Raw genomic sequence first — 21,716 nt, 5'->3', positions numbered from 1 at the left:
CTCTCTGATGGTGCAAGCTGAAAATGACTTAAAGCACTTTGTGGAGATAAAGAAATGTCCAGGCAGCCGTATACCTTTCCCAGCTGTGTAGTTGGCAAGCAAAAGCAACCTCAGCTCGCTCCATGTAGGGCACACCCCCCCCAAAGTTTTTCACCCCACGACTAGGGCTTAACAATGGACCTTCGTGAGCGGGGTGAAACACGTTGGGGGTATGGACAAGATGGAGAGGGCTGAGGCTGCTTTTGGTTGCTAACTACACAGCCGGAAAAGGTGTGTGGCTGCAAAAGCAGCCTCAGCTCTCTCCATCTAGTCCATGCCCCCAACGTGTTACGCCCCGCTCATGGAGGTCCATTAAGTAAGACAAAATGTGTTGGGGGGGGGTGGCCTAGATGAAGCGAGCTAAGGCTGAGCGGGGCGAAACACGTTGGGGGTATGGACAAGATGGAGAGAGCTGAGGCTGCTTTTGGTTGTTAACTACACAGCCGGAAAAGGTGTGTGGCTGCAAAAGCAGCCTCAGCTCTCTCCATCTAGTCCATGCCCCCAACGTGTTACGCCCCGCTCATGGAGGTCCATTAAGTAAGACAAAATGTGTTGGGGGGGGTGGCCTAGGTGAAGCGAGCCAAGGCTGCTTTTTCTTGCTAGCTACCTGACCGGGAAAGGTGTGTGGCTGCCAGGACATCTCTTTATAGCCCCGTACACACGAGTAGAAATTCGGCCGGGAAATTTCGTCCGACGACCGATCTGCCGATTTTCGGCTTGTTAGTATGGTGCTTCCGACAACCGACTCCGACTTTTCGGCCGAAAAAATTCTGGTGTGCAGGCTATATAATTTTTGTCGACCATCAAAACACGTCCGATTTTCGTCTCATTAGTACAGATTTCGATGGGGAAAAATCTTATGAGCAAGACTGGGCATGCTCAGAGATGAAAGAACACAAAGAAAGCAACCCAACACATGACATCACTTCCGAAGTAGAATTCTGTCGTGCGGGAAAATTCATGTGCAGTCTAAAGCACATTCCAACCAACAGACACCACTCTGGACAAAAGACGGAAGACCGGTCGGCGGAAATTCGTTGCGTGTGTACGAGGCTTATCTCCCTAGACCTTTCTATAGATATACCCTCTCGAAATAGGGCCTTCAAGGCAAATACCTTTGTAGAAGGTGACCCTGAATATTTATGTCCAGAATTGGAATAAACCCCTCAAGGATTTGTCAAAGCAGAATAAAAATATATAAACCCCATTCATTGTATATTTTCTATCTGCTGGAGAACTCTTCCAACAGCAGGCAGAAGCAATTAATGGCGAAGGCCTAAGGAAAACCCAACAATCACAGATAAGGTACTCAACAAAGCTCAGGTTGGCTACATACTAGCTTCAAACACCACATTTATATAGGGACACTGCAGCTTGTGGCGGGTTTCCTTCGCCATTTCCAGTGATTATAGTTTTATTGTCTTGAACAGAAACGCCGGGGGTTGGACGGCTTTACTATCAATACAGAGGGTGGACAGTCCATTGTGGGAAATAAGCCATTGCTTCATCTGCAATTTTACTGTATAGATATTTTTACAGTCTTTATGATGAATTGATGATATGCCGATATTTTTTTAATAAAATGTGTGTGTATCTAGGCTACTGGATGCATCACCGAGGAGTATCCAATCAGAATTTGTCTTTTACTGATGTGCCTTTCGGTTGGCTACTTTCTCATTGTTTTTTATTTTACTTTAGAGAAGATGTTGAGTTGTCATTGGCCAACACACTGTATAAATATATTAAAAAAAATATATATATATTTGATTTATTTTTTTTACTTTCTTTAAGCAGTTGGTTTTACTGTTTTTTTATTCATATACAGTGCCCTGAAAAAGTATTCACACCCCTTTTTCATTTTCCCCATTTCGTCATGTTACAACCAAAAACATAAATGTATTTTATTGGGATTTTATGTGATAGACCGACACAAAGTGGCCATAATTGTGAAGTGGAAGGAAAATGATAAATTGTTTTCAAAAATTTTTTACGAATAAATCCCCCCCCCCCCCCTGCGTTTCGCTGCAATTACAGCTGCAAATCTTTTTGAGGGGTATGAATAGTTTTTCAAAGCACTGTATTCTTATTTTATTATTATTTATTTATTTAGTACAGGTACAAAAAAGTAATGTCTTTACCTTTTCGTATTCTGCTCCTAGTCGCTTATATCTTTATTCCATGATATTGATTTAAAAAAATACTATCCAATCATAGAGAGTCATCCTTTGGTGTTTGATGAGAAGTGAGACGGAGGGGGAGCTCAGACGGTCCAGTCCCACACATGTCTCAGCTAGGGATGCACCGAAATGAAAATTCTGGGCCGAAACCGAAAATGCAGGATGCCCTTGGCCGAAAACCGAAACCGAAAATGACTTTTTCCCCCAACATTTTTTAAAATAGATAGAAGAGGGGCATACACCAAATACAGGCAGCGACGTACACCTGTCGCTGCCACCCTGTCACAGTATATGTACTGTGATGGGTTGGCAAGAGGTTAATTTAATTACCGATGGTATTTGTATTATGCAGCATGAGGGGGTTAATGTATTGTCACTGCTGGTCACTCATCTATTAGTGACCAACCAGTGGCAGTTAATTAACCCCTTTGTGCTGCATTAGTGCAACCAGTATCAGTGTTAATTAACACTGGTTGCACTGATACTGGTTGCACTAATGCAGCACAAAGGGGTTAATTAACTGCCACTGGTCGGTTACTAATGCATCAGTGACCATCAGTGACAATACATTAACCCCCTCATGCTGCATAATACTAATACCATTGGTAAGCTGCCTCAGCTCCCCCCCCCCCCACTGCCTCAGCGTCCCCCTCGGCAGTACACCCCCCCCCCCGCCTCAGCGTCCCTCCCCATCCCAATGATTCAATCTCCTTACTGTCACTCTGCTGAGTGCTCCTCGGGTGTCCTTCATTCAAAAGAAGCGCCTCTGGCCGGCGGCCCGCCTCCCGGTGATGTCACTACTACTACTATGATCTGTGTATGAATTAAGTGACACACTGGGCGGGAGGGCGGACTATGTGACCCTTCACTTCACTTCCCTGTCAGCGGGACTGTGTGTGAATGAGAACTGACCTGACACCGGGCGGGGGGAGCGGCCGCTAATAACTATAACTATGTGAGCCTTCACTTCCCTGTCAGCGGAGATACCCGCATGACAGGGAAGTGAAGGCTCACATAGTTACAGCTATCAGCGGCCGCTCCCCCCGCCTTCCCGCCCAGTGTCAGGTCAGTTCATTCACACACAGTCCCGCTGACAGGGAAGTGGAGTGAAGGATCACATAGTTATATCTATTAGCGGCCGCTCACCCGCCCTCCCGCCCGGTGTGTCACTTAATTCATACACAGATCGTAGTAGTAGTGACATCACCGGGAGGCGGGACTTTTAAAAACCTGCGCTGCGCCCTCCTCCTTTCTCGCGGCGGCCATATTAATTTCGGCATTTTTAACCCATTATCGGCCGAAATGGGATAGGCTCATTTTCGGCCGATAATTTCAGTGGCCGAAATTTTGGTGCATCCCTAGTCTCAGCTGATGTTCTAAAGCTACATGGAGCCAATGCTTAGAATATTTTCATTGCTGCCTTCTTGGTGATCCTTCTAAAAGCCACACTTATATCCTCAATGATTGTCTAATAATTACCTTCTTCAGAGATATGGAAGTTATCCATATTAGTGGCCAGTGACATGTGATCAATCCATGACCAGCTGCTGGGGCGATACCATGACTAAGAAGGACATAAAGAGAGGAAAGAGTTCCTGAGCTCACTAAACACCAGGGAAAGAGACAGAGGAGGCAAATGTAGCTGGTCATTGATAGAAGGAAATAGAGAGGATTCCTCCAGTGAGACCTAAAGATCTATATAGAGGAATGAGGACCTCCTTCCTCCTGCTGTGAACCCCTTTAAGTGGGGTACACACTAGTAGAAAATCTGCCGAAAATTCCCGTCCGAGGTAAAAATCGTACGATTTTCGCCAAGTGTGTACACAACTTTCAGCAGCCGATGCCGACATTTTCAACGAAAAAAAACGGATGGACAAACGCCAAAATTTTTATCGTCCGTCCCCAGACGACCAATTTTCGTTTAATGTGTTTGCAGTACGTCCGTGAAAAAGCGTATACGAAAGACCGCGCATGATCTGAAGTTGCTGACAACCCAGAAGTCTAGGAACAAATGTGCCAAAAAAAAAAAACGGACGAGAAATTTCCTGAACATTTATGCACTGTCAACTAAAAATGGTAATGAACGCTGAGCAAGATAGAGAAAAATCGGAGGATATTTCGTCCGATTTCCGTCAAGTGTATACGAGCCTTTAGTGATATAAAGATCTACATAGAGGAATCAGGACCTCCTTCCTCCTGCTGGTGATCCCTCTAGTGATATAAAGATCTATATAGAGGAATCAGGACCTCCTTCTTCCTGTTATGGACCCCTCTAGAGATATAAAGATCTATATAGAGGAATTAGGACCTCCTTCCTCCTGCTGTGGACCCCTCTAGTGATATAAAGATCTATATAGAGGAATTAGGACCTCCTTCCTCCTGCTGGTGACTTCTCTAGTGATATAAAGATCTATATACAGGAATGAGGACCTCCTTCCTCTTGCTGGTAACACCTCTAATGATATAAAGATCTATGTAGAGGAATCAGGACCTCCTTCCTCCTGCTGGTGACCCCTCTAGTGATATAAAGATCTATATAAAGGAATTAGGACCTCCTTCCTCCTGCTGTTGACCTCTCTAGTGATATAAAGATCTATGTAGAGAAGAGGTCTTAAAACTGCGGCCCGGGGCCAGAAGCGGCCCTTTGCTTGCTTTTATCTGGCCCCTGGGGCACTATTTCATCCACTGACACCAAGAATGGGGCATAACTATCCCCCCCCCCCCACTGACCCCAATGAAGGGGCATAATTCCTCCCAAAGACACCAATAATGAGGCAACATTCCTCTTAATGCCATCAATAGAGCACAATTCCTCCCAATGACACTGATAGGGCACAATTCCTCCCAATGAAACCAACAATAGGGCACATTTTCTCCCAATGACAGGGCACAATGACTTCAATGATGGGACACAATTCCTCCCAATGACATTAATAATAGGGCACAATATCTCCCAACACCAACAATGGGGCCCAGTGACACCAATGATGGGACACAATTCCCCGCTGACACCAACCATGGGGCACAATTCCTCCCACTGACACCAAAGATGGGGCATTGTTTTTTCCCCCCTGACATCGGGACCTTTTTTTATTCCCAATGGCCATAGTCTGGCCCCCCCAAAAGTCTGAAGAACTGTAAACTGGCCCTTTGTTTAGAAAGTTTGGAGACCCCTGTCATAGACAGCACCATCTGAAAACTGGGATTTATACCTGTGCACACTCCTAGCTATCTAATGACGTTACTCTGCAGACTGCAGATGGGAAGCGGCTCAAGAACCCGGAGTGTGCGCCACTTGGAGATGCTCCAGGCCTTGGGATCATTAGGACAACAATAAAGGATGAAACCACTAGTTCTGTAGTTTACCAAAATGTATTTATTAAAATTTATTGTATTTATATGTTGAACCAACACATTCCACAATCCCCGCATAGGGATGGTGGAAGCACAGTCTTTGCCCCCGAGGAGCTTGCAATGTAAGGTCCTCACCGTGGTAATACTGACACACATGGACAGTATTACCAAAAATGGGCCCAACCATTTGACCTAGAGGCCTCACAAACATGGGACCAACCTATACAAAGCCTTGGTGGAAGCTGCCCCCAAGGCCCCAGTGCATGTAAAAGGCAAGAACTCAGCCTAAGCCATCGCACTGCCTTGGCTCTATAGACATTCCCGATATCCCAAAATCCCCTGGACAAGGCATTACTGTGCTGTAAAGTCACTGGACACAATACCCAAGCTCTACTGCTTTATAAAGTAGTCTGCAGCTGAAGACCGGTGCAATGACGAATGTTAGCCTGCAACTCGGTCTACTCCAAAGTTCCAGTCTTTATTGGCTACATGTAAAATACACAGTATAAACGGCTAACGCGTTTCGTCACTAGCCACTTGACGCCAAATCACGTACATGTACCTGATTGCCTTTAAGTGGTTATACCGGTGTTAAGGCTGCAGCTGTAAGCCATAACCCCAGTATTTTTTTTTTTTTTTACAGCCACCTATGCTTTTTTAACTAAAGGAATTCTAACAGCTGATTAGCCGCTGGATTGCTTTTAAAGATGGTGGAAGGGGACACCCTTTTCCTCTCCCACGGCCCACAGGTGCTCAAGTGGATCGCACAAGTGTATTTTTCCCCATAAAATTGAGTTTGGAAAACCATTGCAAAAAAAATTGCAACGACCACCATTTTATTCTCTAGGGCCTCTGCTAGAAAAAAAAATTATATATATATATCGTTTGGGGGGTCTACGTTATACTTGTAAACAAAAAGTGTCAGAATAGGCTGGGTCTTCAAGTGGCTAGTGGCTTTACTTACATGAGTAAGGCCAGTAGGGACGAAACGCACTAGAGGTTTATACTCTGTACTTTACATGTGCCCAATAAAGACTTGAACTTTGCAGTACACCAAGTTGCCAGCTAACATTCGTCATCACTATGGTGTAACAGAAAATTAGCTCATTTGACTCATGTTTTTTGGGGTTTTCTTTGGACCCTGACCTACAACAGTGTCTGCAATGGAGGATAGGGTTTACAGACCACCCCCTAGCAGCTGAAGGTCAGTCTCTTACTGTTTATATACTACATGTTCCTTTGTGAATTGTGTTTTGGCCAGAAGTTGTCCTCTTTGGATGAAACACCCTACAAATAAAGTTTTCCCCTTTTTCAGTGAGAGTGAGTTCTCTGATGGTTGAGAAGGTTGGCCTTCTGTGCGAAGGTTTTGCCGCAGGTCGTACACGGGAAAGGTTTGACGTCCCTGTGGATCCTCTGGTGGATGGTGAGGTCGGATCGATGCTTGAAGCACTTCCCGCACTCCGGGCAGGGGTAAGGCCTCAGGCCTGAATGGATCCTTAGGTGCCGGACCAGGTCTGACTTGAACCGGAAACACTTGCCGCACTCGGAGCACGGGAAAGGTTTCTCGCCCGTGTGAATCTTGCGGTGCTCGGCGAGGTGGGACTTGTGACGGAAATATTTCCCACACTCAGGGCAAGGGAAGGGCTTTTCCTGGGAGTGAAAGCGCTGGTGCGCCACGAGGATAGACTTCCGGGAGAAAGATTTGCCGCACTCGGTGCAAGGGAAAGGGCGCTCGCCCGTGTGAGTCCTTAGGTGTTTGGTGAGGATGGACTTCTGACTGAAGCACTTCCCACAGTAGTCACAGGGAAACGGCCTTTCGCCATTGTGGACTCTGTGGTGCTGGTTGAGGACTGATTTCTGAGCGAAGCATTTGCCGCACTCTGAGCAGGTAAACGGGCGCTCCCCAGTGTGGGTCCGACGGTGGCGGACAAGGTCCGACTTGTGGGAGAAGCTCCTCCAGCACTCAGAGCAAGGAAAAGGGCGCTCAATGGTATGAATCTTCTGGTGCTCCTCCAGGTCTGGTTTCTGGGCGAAGCGCTTGCCACACTCTGGACAAGCAAAGGGCCTCTCTATTAAGGTAATCCGCTGAGGAGGCTTTACACTTTTATCAGAGTCAGAATGTTGAAGGCCTTTGTTCTCACCGAATGACCTGATGAGAGAAGACTCCTTGGGGTGAGAGGGATCCTGGGATCTTTCTTCTTTGTGATGGACACCTGAGGTGATGGTGTTTGATATATTAGGGGAAGGTTCTTCTTCAGGTTGTGGGGAATCTGATAATCTATTCATACTGTGAAGTCCCTGATGTAGATTTGTGGTAATGTGGTTGTTTTCAGAAGACTCTTGTATGACATCATTATCATCTTCTGTCTTACACTCTGAAAATAAGAAGGGCCGTTCTTCAGAGAGGTTCTCCATGTCAACTCCATCTGCTGGGAAAAGAAAAAAAAACAACTGTAATTTGGGAAGGGAAGAAGACCAACTGTTAATTAAAAAGAGAAGAAAACCAACTGTCATTTGTAAAGAGAAGAAGACCAACTGTCATTTGTAAAGAGAAGAAGACCCAACTGTCATTTGGGAAGAGAAGACGACCAGCTGTCATTTGGAAAGAGAAGAAGATCAGCTGTCATTTGGGAAGATGACCAACTGTCACTTGGGAAGAGAAGTAGACCAACGGTCATTTGGGAAGAGAAGAAGAGCAAATGTCAATGGGAAAAAGAAGAAGACCAGCTGTCATTTGGGAAGATAAAAAATACCAACTGTCCTTTGGAAAGAGAAGACCAACTGTCATTTAGGATGAGAAGAAGAACAACTGTCATTTGGGAAGAGAAGAGCAACTGTTATTTTGGAAAAGAAGACCAACTGTCATTTGAGAAGAGAAGACCAACTGTCATTTGGGAAGAGAAGAAGACCAACTGTAAATGGGTAAGAGAAGAAGACCCCGCTGTCATTTGGGAAGAAAAGAAGACCAACTGTTTTTTTTTGGGAAAAGAAGACGACCAACTGTCAGTGGGGAAGAGAAGACGACCAACTGTCCTTTGCTGCTAGAAAAAGTAATCGGAGACATTAAACAGCATACTCAGAAAGTTCTCAAGGACTGGTATTAAAATTGTGTTTTTGGGCCCCCTACCATTTTTTTTTTACTCTAGTACAGACTTGATATAGTATATAGAGAGGAGTCTACACTGGCACTGTAGGTAAAATGCAGAATTCAATCACCAGATTACACCAAAAATCTTATTTCACCCAACTAGTTTGTTGACCTGTGGATGAACTTGAGGACCTTGGAGCTTCACAAGAAAAGCCAAGCTACTCTTTTCGACCAATCTTACTGATCCCATAAACTTGACTTTTGGAACCTTGTTGGAGCCCATGTTGAACTACAACTAGTAAAATTAGGTAACTATGCGCATTCAAAATATCAGGAAAGATCTGTTAAGTTGGTAAAGCCTACAAAAGAATATAATTTTGGTATTAAGATGGGGAGATGCTCTACCTCTGAGGAAGATTCATCTGTAAGGACAACATTTGTCGTTGCCACTGATGTACCAGTGATTGATGCCACCTAGTCATTAGGTCAGACATAGGCAATGTGGTCACTGAGGTTGAACTTCTGTTACTAATATCATCATGTTATCAGGTAATGATAACTTCAGTTCTTTACTTATGTTTGTGTGAATACTGGGAGCATGCGAGAAGGCAAGAGATTTCAGAGCAAAATGTAGAGTGTTTTTGAGTTGTAGGTGGATGGAGATGATACATTCGGCCTTCTAAAGCCTCGTACACACGTGTCGAAAATCGGCAGGGAATTTTCGTCCGACGACCGATCTGCCAATTTTCGGCTTGTTAGTATGATGCTTCCGACAACCGACTCCAACTTTTCGGCCGAAAAAAATCTAGTGTGCAGGCTATAAAATTTTTGTCTGCCGTCAAAACACGGCTGATTTTTGTGCAGTCAGTACAGATTTCGACAGGAAAAAATCTAATGAGCAAGTCTGGGCATGCTCAGAGAAGAAAGAACACAAAGAAAGCAAACCAACACATGACATCACTTCTGAAGTAGAATTTTGTTGGGCGAGAAAATTCGCGTGCAGTCTAGGCACATTCCAACCAACAAAACACCACTCTGGACAAAAGACGGACGATCGGTCGGCCGATAATCGTTGCGTGTGTACGGGGCTTAAGATTGTGACAGGTAAAAGAAATTCAGAGGTGAAGGACTCCATAAGAGGTTCCTCGGAGAATTGCAAAATCGTCAGTACAAGTCACTGACTAAACAAGAAGGATGTATACATTTTATCACAAAGGAAGGACTTTGGGGACCCGTACTCAGTTCTAATGTATGGAAATAATGAGTTCATGTGGCTGGTAGCACACCATGAAAAGTCGTGAAGACAACAAACTCCCCAACAAGACTCCAGATGTTTCAAATGAAAAAAGAATGAGAAGCTGGGGATTGTTGTGAAGATGAAACAAGATGAATTGTAAAGTCGCATTCATTGCTCACCTGTGCCAATCTCCAAATGAATGTCCTCAGCTTTACATGGATGATAGACCACCGAATAGGTGTCTTTAACTTCCTCCTCTATATCTTCTACTTTAATATCAAGAAGAAGTTCACTCTAAGATGACAAATTTAACAACAATGAATTGTGACCTACAGCAAAGAGATGCTCCAAGTTTGACAAGCTGGCGTTCCACCTACCTGAGGGATGGTGTGATCTTCCTGTGTAGAATCCCGGGAATACAGAGGACGGGGACATCTCTCTGGTGGGTTCCCATTACTGGATCCATCTGTAGTAAACACACACACTGACTGAATACATTGTTTCTATGTGTTTATCAGATGATGGGGGATCTATGTGGACCCTCCATACTCTCTTATTTACAATAAAGTCTCCTCTTACCTGGTGATGGGAAGGTTTGGCAATTTTCAGTCTTCACATCCTTAGGGAAGTCTTCTAAATATCCCCAACGCTCTTTTGTCAGCAGCTCAATAATCCTGTTGGTGAGTTCTAGAATCTTTTGCTCCTTATTCTTTTCGGCTGTGTGATCCATGGTGGAGGTTCGTCCTCCCGACAAATATTTTACACGTGTAACACATTCACCTGACTTTTTCATAATCATATAATCCTAAAAAAAGAAAGAAGGGAACATTATAATATGGTTAACTGTACCATATGACATGGAATATGTGACCTCCGCACCCAACCCAGGATCATCCTCACCTCTCCGAAATATGTGACCCCCCACCCGACCCAACCTAGGATCCTCCTCACCTCTCCAGTCAGGTCTGTGTTTTATTAACTGGTTGCCGACCGCCGCAAGTACATATACTGCGGCGGTCAGCCCCGGCCAGGCAAAGTGACGTACCGGTACGTCACTAGCCTGTCACTAGCTTGTGAGCCAATAGCGGGCGAGCGTGCGCCCGCGGAGGCGCCCGCCCGCCCCGGCTCGTTCCCTAACAAGTCAGTGTGTGTGACCGGCGGACCCAATGTCCGCCGGTCACACACGATCGTTCGCCGTGAAGGGAGAAAGGCAGGCGGCTAATGTAAACAAAGCCGCCTGTCATTCTCCCCTGTGTAAAAATGGAGATCACACGGTTTTACTATGTAGGACCATTGATCTCTGTTCTTACACCAGTAGCCATGTCCAATCACAGTTAGAAACACGCCCCTAGGGACATACTTAACCCCTCCTTCCCCAATAAAGTTAACCCCTTCCCTGCCAGTGTCATTTTTACAGTAACAGTGCATATTTATAGCACTGATTACTGTAGTAATGTCACTGGTAACCCCAAAAAGGTCAAAAATGTCAGTCAAGGGTCCGATCTGTCCGCCGCAATGTCGCAGTCCTGCAAAAAAAAAAAATGCAGATCGCCGCCATTACTCGTTAAAAAAAAAAACAACAAAAATGACAAAAATCTTTCCCTTAGTTAGTAAACGCAATAACTTTCGCGCAAACCAATCAAAATACGCTTATTGTGATTTTTTTTTTACCAAGCATATGTAGCAGAAAACAAATTGGCCAAAAATGTTAAAAAATTTTGATTTTTACATTTTTTTGGGGGGAATTTCATATAAAAAATGTGAAAAATATTGTTGTTTTTGCAAAATTGTCACTTTTTTTGTTTATAGCGCATGATCAAAAAAATCGCACAGGTGATAAAATACCACCAAAAGAAAGCTCTGTTTGTGGGAAAAAAAGGACGTCAAATTTGTTTAGGTACAGCGTCGCACGACCGCGCAATTGTCCGTTAAAGTCACGCAGTGCCGAATCGCAAAATAGGCCCTGGTCAGGAAGGGGGTAAAATCTTCCGGGGCTTAAGTGGTTAATAGAGATAAGAGTGATGTCATGTGACCTCCCAGAATCCTCCTCACCTCTCCAGTCAGGTCTATGTTTTATTAATAGAGACAAGAGGTATGTCATGTGCCTCCCAGAATCCTCCTCACCTCTCCAGACAGCAGGTAGATGATCTCCAGTGTGAGGTTTAATATCTTTTCTGTCACGTAACTCCGGTTGTTGTCCATCTCGGGGACTTGTGGTGTCCAGTCAAGGTGGGAGTCTTGTGCCCCGCTGCCTCCTGGGAACATATACAGTAAATGTTACAAATTATAAAATGTATTTGCATTTCTCTGTGAAGTTCTGTGCTGCTATTGGGCACTTTTCACCCCTAACTTTCTGGGCAGATAGCATGGTGCAATGACCTCACTGAAGAAATGGACAGCAATAACCATTTTATTTTACGAGAATAGGGAAGTGTGGGAACCTCGTCAGATCTGTGTCCGAGGGATATCCCCTCACACCCTGTCCCAGTGGCCAGTTCTGAACCAATGCGCAGATTTGCAGGACAGCTAATTTGGGGTGAGCTCCATGTAGAGGTGCCTGCTCAACATCAGATTATCATTGCATGGTCATAATGAGAGAAAACTGCCTACAGCTGTCTAATTGGACAATGGATGCAGCATCTTTCAGAGAGGGCAACGACCAATAAGAACACAGTTAAGTGGAATATTTTGTTCCCCAATCCAGGAAATAATGACTTTAAGAATGGTCACAAAGAGGTTCCATGGTGTTGGAGCTTTTCTGATGGTAGAAATGCTCACCACAGCAGGAGTAGTAACCCCTTACACATGATTGGGAGAGGTCTAGGTCATGTGTGGTCAAGATGATTTCCCCTCTGTCTTTTCGAGAGGGTGATGGGCAATATCTGGTACGTATACAGGAGTGGTCTGTCCTGTTCCCCAGAGTAGCAAAAAGGAATGACTTCTAGATGACCACAGAGAAGTTTCAAGATGTTGGTGGAACCTCTGCAAGAGCTCTTATGCTGGAAAACCTCACCGAAGCCATAGTAGTATCCCATTACAAGGAATTAGGGCAAGTCTAGGACATGCATAGTCAGGATAAGAACCTGGCATTTACAGAGGAGTGGTTTCTCTCTTTACCTAAAGCAGATTTGCGGGACAGAAAATCTGGGGTGAGCTCCATGAAGAAGTTCCCTCTCAACATCAGATTATCGCTGCATAGTCATAATGTGGGAAAACTGCCTACGACTGTCTAATCGAACAATGGCGATGGGCAATATGAACACAGATAAGTGGACCATCTTGTTCCCCAATGCTACAAAAGGAATGACTTCTAGATGACAACAGAGAGGTTCCAAGGTGTTGGTAGAACCAGTGCAAGAGCTCTTATGCTGGAAGAGGAGCAGGAATAGTAAGCCATTACACATGATTTCGACAAGTCTAGGTCATGCAAGGTCAGGATGATAACCCTAACGAGAACCTGGTACATACAGAGGAGTGGTCTGTATTTTTCCCCAATGAAGCAAATAATGACTTCTAGATGATCACAGAGAGGTTCCAAGGTGTTGGAGGAACCTCCACAAGAGGTGGAAATGCTTACCACAGCTGGAATAGTGACTAGTCAAAGAGGATTAAGACAAGTCTAGGTCATGGGTTGTAAGGATGATTTCCCTCTCTGTCTTTTCGAGAGGGTAATGGGCAAAAAGAACCTGGAACATGCAGAGGTGTGGTCTGTCCCGCTCCTCAAAGTAGCAAAAGGAATGACTTCTAGATGACCACAGAGAGGTTCCAAGGTGTTGGAGGAAATGCTTAGCACAGCTGGAGTAGTGACCCGTTGTCAGGATGATTTCCCTATGTACAGAGGAGTGGTTTATCCTTTTCCCCAGTGTAGTAAATAACAAATTTTAGATAACCACACAGAGGTTCCATGGTGTTGGAAGAACCTCTGGCAGAGCGCTTCGTGGTGAAAATGCCCACTGAAGCTGGAGTAGTGACACATTACAGGTGACTGGGACAAGTCTAAAGCCACGTACACACAATAAGAAATTGGGCCGGGAAATTTCGTCCGACGACCGATTTGCCGATTTTCGGCTTGTTAGTATGGTGCTTTCGACAGCCGACTCCGACTTTTCGGCTGACAAAATTCTGATGTGCAGTCATTAAAATTTTTATCCTCCGTCAACACACGTCCGATTTTCGTCTCATTAGTACAGATTTCGCCGGGGAAAAATCTTTTGAGCAAGACTAGGCATGCTCAGAGATGAAAGAACACATAGAAAGCAATCCAACACTTGACATCACTTCTAAAATAGAATTCTGTCGTACGGGAAAATTCGTGTGCAGTCTAGAGCACATTCCAACCAACAGACACCACTCTGGACAAAAGACGGACGACCGGTCGGCGGAAATTCGTTGCGTGTGTATGAGGCTTTAGTTATACCCACTTCCAGCCCAGCAATGTGCTGATACTTCACCGGGCTTCAAGTGATTATACCGGGCATCATCCTGCTACCGTTTTTAGGAGGCGTCAGTCATCTCTCTTGTAAAAGCAATCCTAGCAGCTAACTTGCTTTTACAAGTGACGAGAGGGGACATTCCTGCCCTCCCGCGGCGTCTTTGGGCTTTCTCTGGCTCTCCCGTCCCATATTCGATTTTCTTCGGCAACTGTATATTGCATGCAGGGGGCAGGGCAAATGTGTGAATTACTGTATTAGCAAAAGTTGCGCAGTCAAGTAAGAAGGTCACGTTGGTGGGCGCCTGACTGGTCGCTGTTAGCAAACACGAGAGATCAAGTTAAAAGAACGCATCCTGATTGTGAAACAGTGGAATCCCATCCTGATTGTCTACCAGTGGAATCCCATCCTGATTGTGTACCAGTGAAATCCCATCTTGATTGTGTACCAGTGGAATCCCATCTTGATTGTGTACCAGTGGAATCCCATCCCAATTGTGTACCAGTGGAATCCCACCCCCGCAAAGTGTAGAAGTTTGTGGTGCACTCCGTAGACCTGATCCAAGGACCCTTGGCGTGCAGATCCATTAATGAGCAATATCAACATAGAGGGAACTCCGTACATTACCGGGGATCAAAACATTTTGGCGTTAGTGTGGAAGGATCCACGTTTTATTCCCCAACGACTTTTTATTACGAACCCTCTAAACGTGTCCACTAAAATAGGGATCATCGGTAGTGTCATCGCCGTACTCGAATCCAGAAAATGGCCAGCTCAGATATGCCCCCTCCGGTGTGTGGGAAACAATGTCAGAATGTGACCATAGAAAACAATGGCGCTACGCGCCACAGGGGGACGGAGAACGGTGTGCGGGATTGGGATGAGGCTCACGCCTCTGGATACATACCTCTCTCCCTCTCTCTCGATGATCTGGGCTTTGTTTGATGACACAGTGACATTCAGAGGGAGGGTGGGAGGAGGAGCAAAGGATTCTGGGAAGTGTAGTTTAGCAGGAGGGGGGGGAAGGGCAGCATGGCTCTCGGTGTTACAATGTGTCTACACAAGGCTCTCTTCTTCTGATGTTTAGGAAGTCGTTACATTTTACACACAAAGATCTCTTTGTTTCTATAACGGGATTCCACTACCCGAGTCACAACTATTTACCTACGGTTGTCCAGTGTTCTATACGTCTATGGGATGTCATCTTCTCTCATGACAGATGAATTATTTATCGATTTATTAATGATAGGATTGTCTTATAGGGCAGTGACATAATCTGTGGCGTAGTACAAATCACTGAGGATACAACAGGAAAAAGACCTGTAGGAACATAAGTGATAGATGGTGGCAAAAGACCGAGCGATCCATCGAGTTTCCTTCAAAATTAAAAAGTGTGTCCTTGTGTTTGATTTTTTTTTTCCTGTCTGAATATACACTACATAACCAAAAGTATTGGAACAGGGATGGCGGGAACCCCTTAAAATGGGGATAGCAAGGATGGTGGGAACCCCTCATAATGAGGATAGCAGGGATGGTGAGAACCCCTCAAAATGAGGTCAGCAGGGATGGTGAGAACCCCTCAAAATTGGGACAGCAGGGATGGTGGGAACCCCTCATAATGGGGACAGCAGGGATGGTGAGAATCCCTCAAAATGGGGACAGCAGGGATGGTGAGAACCCCTCAAAATGGGGACAGCAGGGATGGTGAGAACCCCTCAAAATGAGGTCAGCAGGGATGGTGAGAACCCCTCAAAATGGGGACAGCAGGAATGGTGGGAACCCCTCATAATGGGGACAGCAGGAATGGTGGGAACCCCTCATAATGGGGACAGCAGGGATGGTGAGAATCCCTCAAAATGGGGACAGCAGGGATGGTGAGAACCCCTCATATGGGGACAGCAGGGATGGTGAGAACCCCTCATAATGGGGACAGCAGGGATGGTGGGAACCACTCATAATGGGGACAGCAGGGATGGTGGGAACCACTCATAATGAGGACAGCCGGGATGGTGAGAACCCCTCAAAATGGGGACAGCAGGAATGGTGGGAACCCCTCATATTGGGGACAGCAGGGATGGTGAGAACCCCTCCTAATGGGGATAGCAGGGATGGTGAGAACCCCTCATAATGGACAGCAGGGATGGTGATAACCCCTCATAATTGGTACAGCAGGGATGGTGAGAACCCCTCAAAATGAGGTCAGCAGGGATGGTGAGAACCCCTCAAAATTGGGACAGCAGGGATGGTGGGAACCCCTCATAATGGGGACAGCAGGGATGGTGAGAATCCCTCAAAATGGGGACAGCAGGGATGGTGAGAACCCCTCAAAATGAGGTCAGCAGGGATGGTGAGAACCCCTCAAAATGGGGACAGCAGGAATGGTGGGAACCCCTCATAATGGGGACAGCAGGGATGGTGAGAATCCCTCAAAATGGGGACAGCAGGGATGGTGAGAACCCCTCATATGGGGACAGCAGGGATGGTGAGAACCCCTCATAATGGGGACAGCAGGGATGGTGGGAACCCCTCATAATGAGGACAGCGGGGATGGTGAGAACCCCTCAAAATGGGGACAGCAGGAATGGTGGGAACCCCTCAAAATGGGGACAGCAGGAATGGTGGGAACCCCTCATATTGGGGACAGCAGGGATGGTGAGAACCCCTCCTAATGGGGATAGCAGGGATGGTGAGAACCCCTCATAATGGACAGCAGGGATGGTGATAACCCCTCATAATTGGTACAGCAGGGATGGTGAGAACCCCTCATAATGAGGACAGCAGGGATGGTGAGAACCCCTCATAATGTACAGCAGGGATGGTGAGAACGCCTCATAATGGACAGCAGGGATGGTTAGAGGAACCCCTCTTAATGGGGCAGCAGGGATATTGGGAACCCCTCAAACGGAGACAACAAGGATGGTGGGAACCCCTCACAATGAGGACAGCAGGGTTGGTGAGAACCCCTCATAATGGGGGCAGCAGCGATGATGAAAACCTCTCATAATGGGGACAGTAGGAATGGTGGGAACCCCTCATAATGAACACAGCAATGATGGTGGGAACCGCTCATTATAGGGACAGCAAGAATGGTGAGAACCTCTGATAATGTTGACAACAGGGATGGTGGGAACCCCTCATAATGGGGGCAGCAGGAAAGGTCGGAACACCTCATAATGGGGACAGCAGGGATGGTGAGAACCCCTCATATTGAGGACAGCAGGGATGGTGCGAACCCCTCAAAATTAGGTCAGCAGGGATGGTGAGAACCCCTCAAAATGGGGACAGCAGGGATGGTGGGAACCCCTCATAATGGGGACAGCAGGGATAGTGAGAATCCCTCAAAATGGGGACAGCAGGGATGGTGAGAACCCCTCAAAATGAGGTCAGCAGGGATGGTGAGAACCCCTCAAAATGAGGACAGCAGGGATGGTGAGAACCCCTCATAATGGGGACAGCAGGAATGGTGGGAACCCCTCAAAATGAGGTCAGCAGGGATGGTGAGAACCCCTCAAAATGAGGACAGCAGGGATGGTGAGAACCCCTCATAATGGGGACAGCAGGAATGGTGGGAACCCCTCATAATGAGGACAGCGGGGATGGTGAGAACCCCTCAAAATGGGGACAGCGGGGATGGTGAGAACCCCTCAAAATGGGGACAGCAGGGATGGTGGGAACCCCTCAAAACGGGGACAGCGGAGATGGTGGGGACCCCTCATATTAGGTACAGCAGGGATGGTGAGAACCCTTCCTAATGGGGATAGCAGGGATGGTGAGAACCCCTCAAAATGGGGACAGCGGAGATGGTGGGGACCCCTCATAATGTTGACAGCAGGGATGGTGGAAACCCCTGATATTGAAGACAACAGGGATGGTGGGAACCCCTCATAATGGGGTCAGCAGGGATGGTGGAAACCCCTCAAAATGGGGACAGCAGGGATGGTGAGAACCCCTCATAATGAGGGCAGCAGGGATGGTGAGAACCCCTCAAAATGGGGACAGCAGGGATGGTGAGAACCCCTCATAATGGGGACAGCAGGGATGGTGAGAACCCCTCATAATGGGGACAGCAGGGATGGTGAGAACCCCTCATAATGAGGACAGCAGGGATGGTGAGAACCCCTCATAATGAGGACAGCAGGGATGGTGGAAACCCCTGATATTGAAGACAACAGGGATGGTGGGAACCCCTCATAATAGGGGCAGCAGGGATGGTGGGACCCCTCATAATGAGGACAACAGGGATGGTGGGAACCCCTCATAATGGGGACAGCAGGGATGGTGAGAACCCCTCATAATGGGGGCAGCAGGGATGGTGGGAACCCCTCATAATGAGGACAGCAGGGATGGTGGGAACCCCTCATAATGGGGGCACAGGGATGGTGGGAACCCCTCATAATGGGGGCACAGGGATGGTGGGACCCCTCATAATGAGGACAACAGGGATGGTGGGACCCCTCATAATGAGGACAACAGGGATGGTGGGAACCCCTCATAATGGGGACAGCAGGGATGGTGGGAATCCCTCAAAATTGGGACAACAGGGATGGTGAGAACCCCTCAAAATGAGGACAGCAGGGATGGTGGGAACCCCTCATAATGGGGACAGCAGGGATGGTGAGAACCCCTCATAATGGGGACAGCAGGAATGGTGAGAACCCCTCATAATGAGGACAGCGGGGATGGTGAGAACCCCTCAAAATAGGGACAGCAGGGATGGTGGAAACCCCTCAAAATGGGGACAGCAGGAATGGTGGGAACCCCTCAAAACAGGGACAGCGGAGATGGTGGGGACCCCTCATATTGGGGACAGCAGGGATGGTGAGAACCCCTCATAATGGGGGCACAGGGATGGTGGGACCCCTCATAATGAGGACAACAGGGATGGTGGGAACCCCTCATAATGGGAATAGCCGGGATGGTGGGAACCCCTCATAATGAGGACAGCAGGGATTGTGAAAAACCCCTCATAATGGGCATTATAGGGACAGCAGGGATGGTGGGAACCCCTCATAAATGGGAAAACAGGGAGAGCGGGAACCCCTCATAATGAACACAGCAATGATGGTGGGAACCGCTTATTATAGGGACAGCAAGAATGGTGAGAACCTCTGATAATGTTGACAACAGAGATGGTGGGAACCCCTCATAATGGGGGCAGCAGGAAAGGTCGGAACACCTCATAATGGGGACAGCAGGGATGGTGGAAACCCTTCATAATAAGGGACAGCAGGGATGGTGAGAACCCCTCATAATGAGGACAGCAGGGATGGTGGGAATCCCTCATAATGAGGACAGCGGGGATGGTGGGACCCCTCATAGTGGGGACAGCAGTGATGGCGGAAACCCTTCATAATAAGTGACAGCAGGGATGGTGGGAACCCCTCATATTGGGGACATAGCAGGGACGGTGGGAACAAACTTACAGTGAAAAGAAAGTAATAATCTTTTCTATTACTTACCTCTACTGTATTCCCACCTGGTCTTCTCAGGAACTGGTGATGTAGTCTGGAGCTCTGTGGTGCCCCCTTGTGGGGCTTCTTTAAATCTCTCTGGAAGGCTCTGGTGACGTAGCCTTCCCAGGGGGCTTCTGTGAGCTCCAGGCTGCGTCACTAGCCCTTCCTAGGGGGATCTCTTTTACCCAAAGCTGGCAACGAGGCCTCAAGAGACATTTCCTCTGGTCTTAATCATGAGCACTTATCTTTTTTTAAAGGCTACGCCCCACCCCCACAAGAAATGACTTCACCCCTTTCTGTGTTTTTCATATGAGCTCTTTAATTCCAGTTGTGTTGTAGGATCTACCAGAGGTGAAGATGGAAGATACAGAAGATACCTAAAGCTCAAACCGATATACGTGATAGAGAAACAGAGCCACCTCTAGATCAAACCACCAACACCCATCCCCCCCCTTTCCAGTACACACAATGCTGGGCAGATACACTAAAAACCCTGCAGTTTCTGCACTTCGCCAGAATCGGGCGGTTTAGTTTTCCCCCTTTACCGGGTTCAATTTTTTAAAATACATTTTTAGACTTCCTCTCTCTGATTAAAACATCCATACAGAAAAGAGAGGGGGAGGAGTCACGGGTGAAGTTTTTCTTCTTGAGTTATTGAGCTCTGTAAACCCCAGGAGTGGTCAGGTTAAAAACTTAACTGCTTAGTTCTGTAGTAGTAGTATAGGAGTGGGAGGAACTACAGCATAGGACGGGGGAACATCCTAGAAATATCCAGTGAGGAGGAATCTTAAGGTGGTTGCTCCACCTCCTCATGTGACCCCTCCAGCCCCCCTCCCAACATGTATCTTGGGCTCCACTATCCCACCTACAGACCGGTGACCCACATGGCAGGTGTTAATGGGTAGGGAGGAAGGTGAATGGATGTTCATCGATCTTTTCTAGCTAGTAAGAACCCACTAATGACAAGGATTCGGTGTCTAATAGACCCCTGATGTCTCGTTAAAGAGAACCGATCACAGTATATATACAGTATCTCACAAAAGTGAGTACACCCCCTACATTTTTGTAAATATTTGATTATATCTTTTCATGTGACAACAGAGCCGGTTCACACTGAGGCGACACGACTTCGGGGGGCAACCTGTGAAGAAATGACACTTTGCTACAATGCAATTAGTGTACAGCTTGTATAACAGTGTAAATTTGCTGTCCCCTCAAAATAACTCAACACACAGCCATTAATGTCGAAACCAACAAAAGTGAGTACACCCCTAAGTGACAATGTCCAAATTGGGCATAAAGTGTCAATATTTTGTGTGGCCACCATTATTTTTCAGCACTGCCTTAACCCTCTTGGGCATGGAGTTCACCAGAGCTTCACAGGTTACCACTGGAGTCCTCTTCCCCTCCTCCATGATGACATCACAGAGCTGGTGGATGTTAGAGACCTTGCGCTCCTCCACCTTCCGTATGAGGATGCCCCACAGATGTTCAATAGGGTTTAGGTCTGGAGACATGCTTGGCCAGTCCATCACTTTTACCCTCAGCTTCTTTAGCAAGGCAGTGGTCATCTTGGAGGTGTGTTTGGGGTCGTTATGTTGGAATACTGCCCTGCAGCCCAGTCTCTGAAGGGAGGGGATCATGCTCTGCTTCAGTATGTCACAGTACATGTTGGCATTCATGGTTCCCTGAATGAACTGTAGCTCCCCAGTGCCGGCAGCACTCATGCAGCCCCAGACCATGACACTCCCACCACCATGCTTGACTGTAGACAATACACACTTGTCTTTGTACTCCTCACCTCGTTGCCGCCACACACGCTTGACACCATCTGAACCAAATAAGTTTATCTTGGTCTCATCAGAGCACAGGAGATGGTTCCAGTAATCCATGTCCTTAGTCTGCTTGTCTTTAGCAATCTGTTTGCAGGCTTTCTTG

At 46.8% G+C, this 21,716-nt stretch overlaps 3 protein-coding genes across 4 annotated transcripts in view; 1 reads left to right on the top strand and 2 right to left on the bottom strand.

The window, feature by feature from the left end:
• LOC309564428 (uncharacterized protein) overlaps window positions 1-21,716 on the bottom strand; it is a gene marked incomplete at its 3' end in the record, with an annotated part of 637,385 nt that overhangs the window by 219,939 nt on the left and 395,730 nt on the right.
• LOC309563890 (uncharacterized protein) overlaps window positions 1-21,716 on the top strand; it is a 180,276-nt gene that overhangs the window by 104,219 nt on the left and 54,341 nt on the right. The gene's annotated exons all lie outside the window — the stretch shown is intronic.
• LOC309562679 (uncharacterized protein) lies at window positions 6,678-15,411 on the bottom strand. 2 transcript variants are annotated; one of them, XM_082266959.1, is made up of 6 exons: window positions 15,233-15,411; window positions 12,020-12,150; window positions 10,475-10,700; window positions 10,273-10,361; window positions 10,075-10,189; window positions 6,678-7,996 (listed from the first exon to the last, which is right to left on the bottom strand). In XM_082266959.1, exons 1-6 carry the CDS (start codon window positions 15,282-15,284, stop codon window positions 6,882-6,884), a joined length of 1,728 nt encoding a protein of 575 aa, XP_082123085.1. In that variant the 5' UTR covers window positions 15,285-15,411; the 3' UTR covers window positions 6,678-6,881. The 2 variants fall into 2 exon arrangements, with proteins under 2 accessions (XP_082123085.1, XP_082123084.1); XM_082266958.1 differs by having other exon boundaries at window positions 6,678-7,999; window positions 15,233-15,410.

Source organism: Pelophylax lessonae (assembly GCF_965119305.1).
Source record: "Pelophylax lessonae genome assembly, chromosome: 9".
Classification (NCBI taxonomy): domain Eukaryota; kingdom Metazoa; phylum Chordata; class Amphibia; order Anura; family Ranidae; genus Pelophylax; species Pelophylax lessonae.
This window is presented reverse-complemented; position numbering and strand designations above follow the sequence as displayed.

Bases quoted from the DNA above. Each gene is read 5' to 3' on its own strand.
- LOC309562679 (XM_082266958.1), bottom strand. From the start codon at position 15,284: ATGTCACTGTGTCATCAAACAAAGCCCAGATCATCGAGAGAGAGGGAG. The intron at 10,701-12,019 runs GTGAGGAGGATT...TTCTTTTTTTAG, and splicing joins TCTACCTGCTGTCTGGAGAG to GATTATATGATTATGAAAAA. The intron at 10,362-10,474 runs GTAAGAGGAGAC...TGTTTACTACAG, and splicing joins CCAAACCTTCCCATCACCAG to ATGGATCCAGTAATGGGAAC.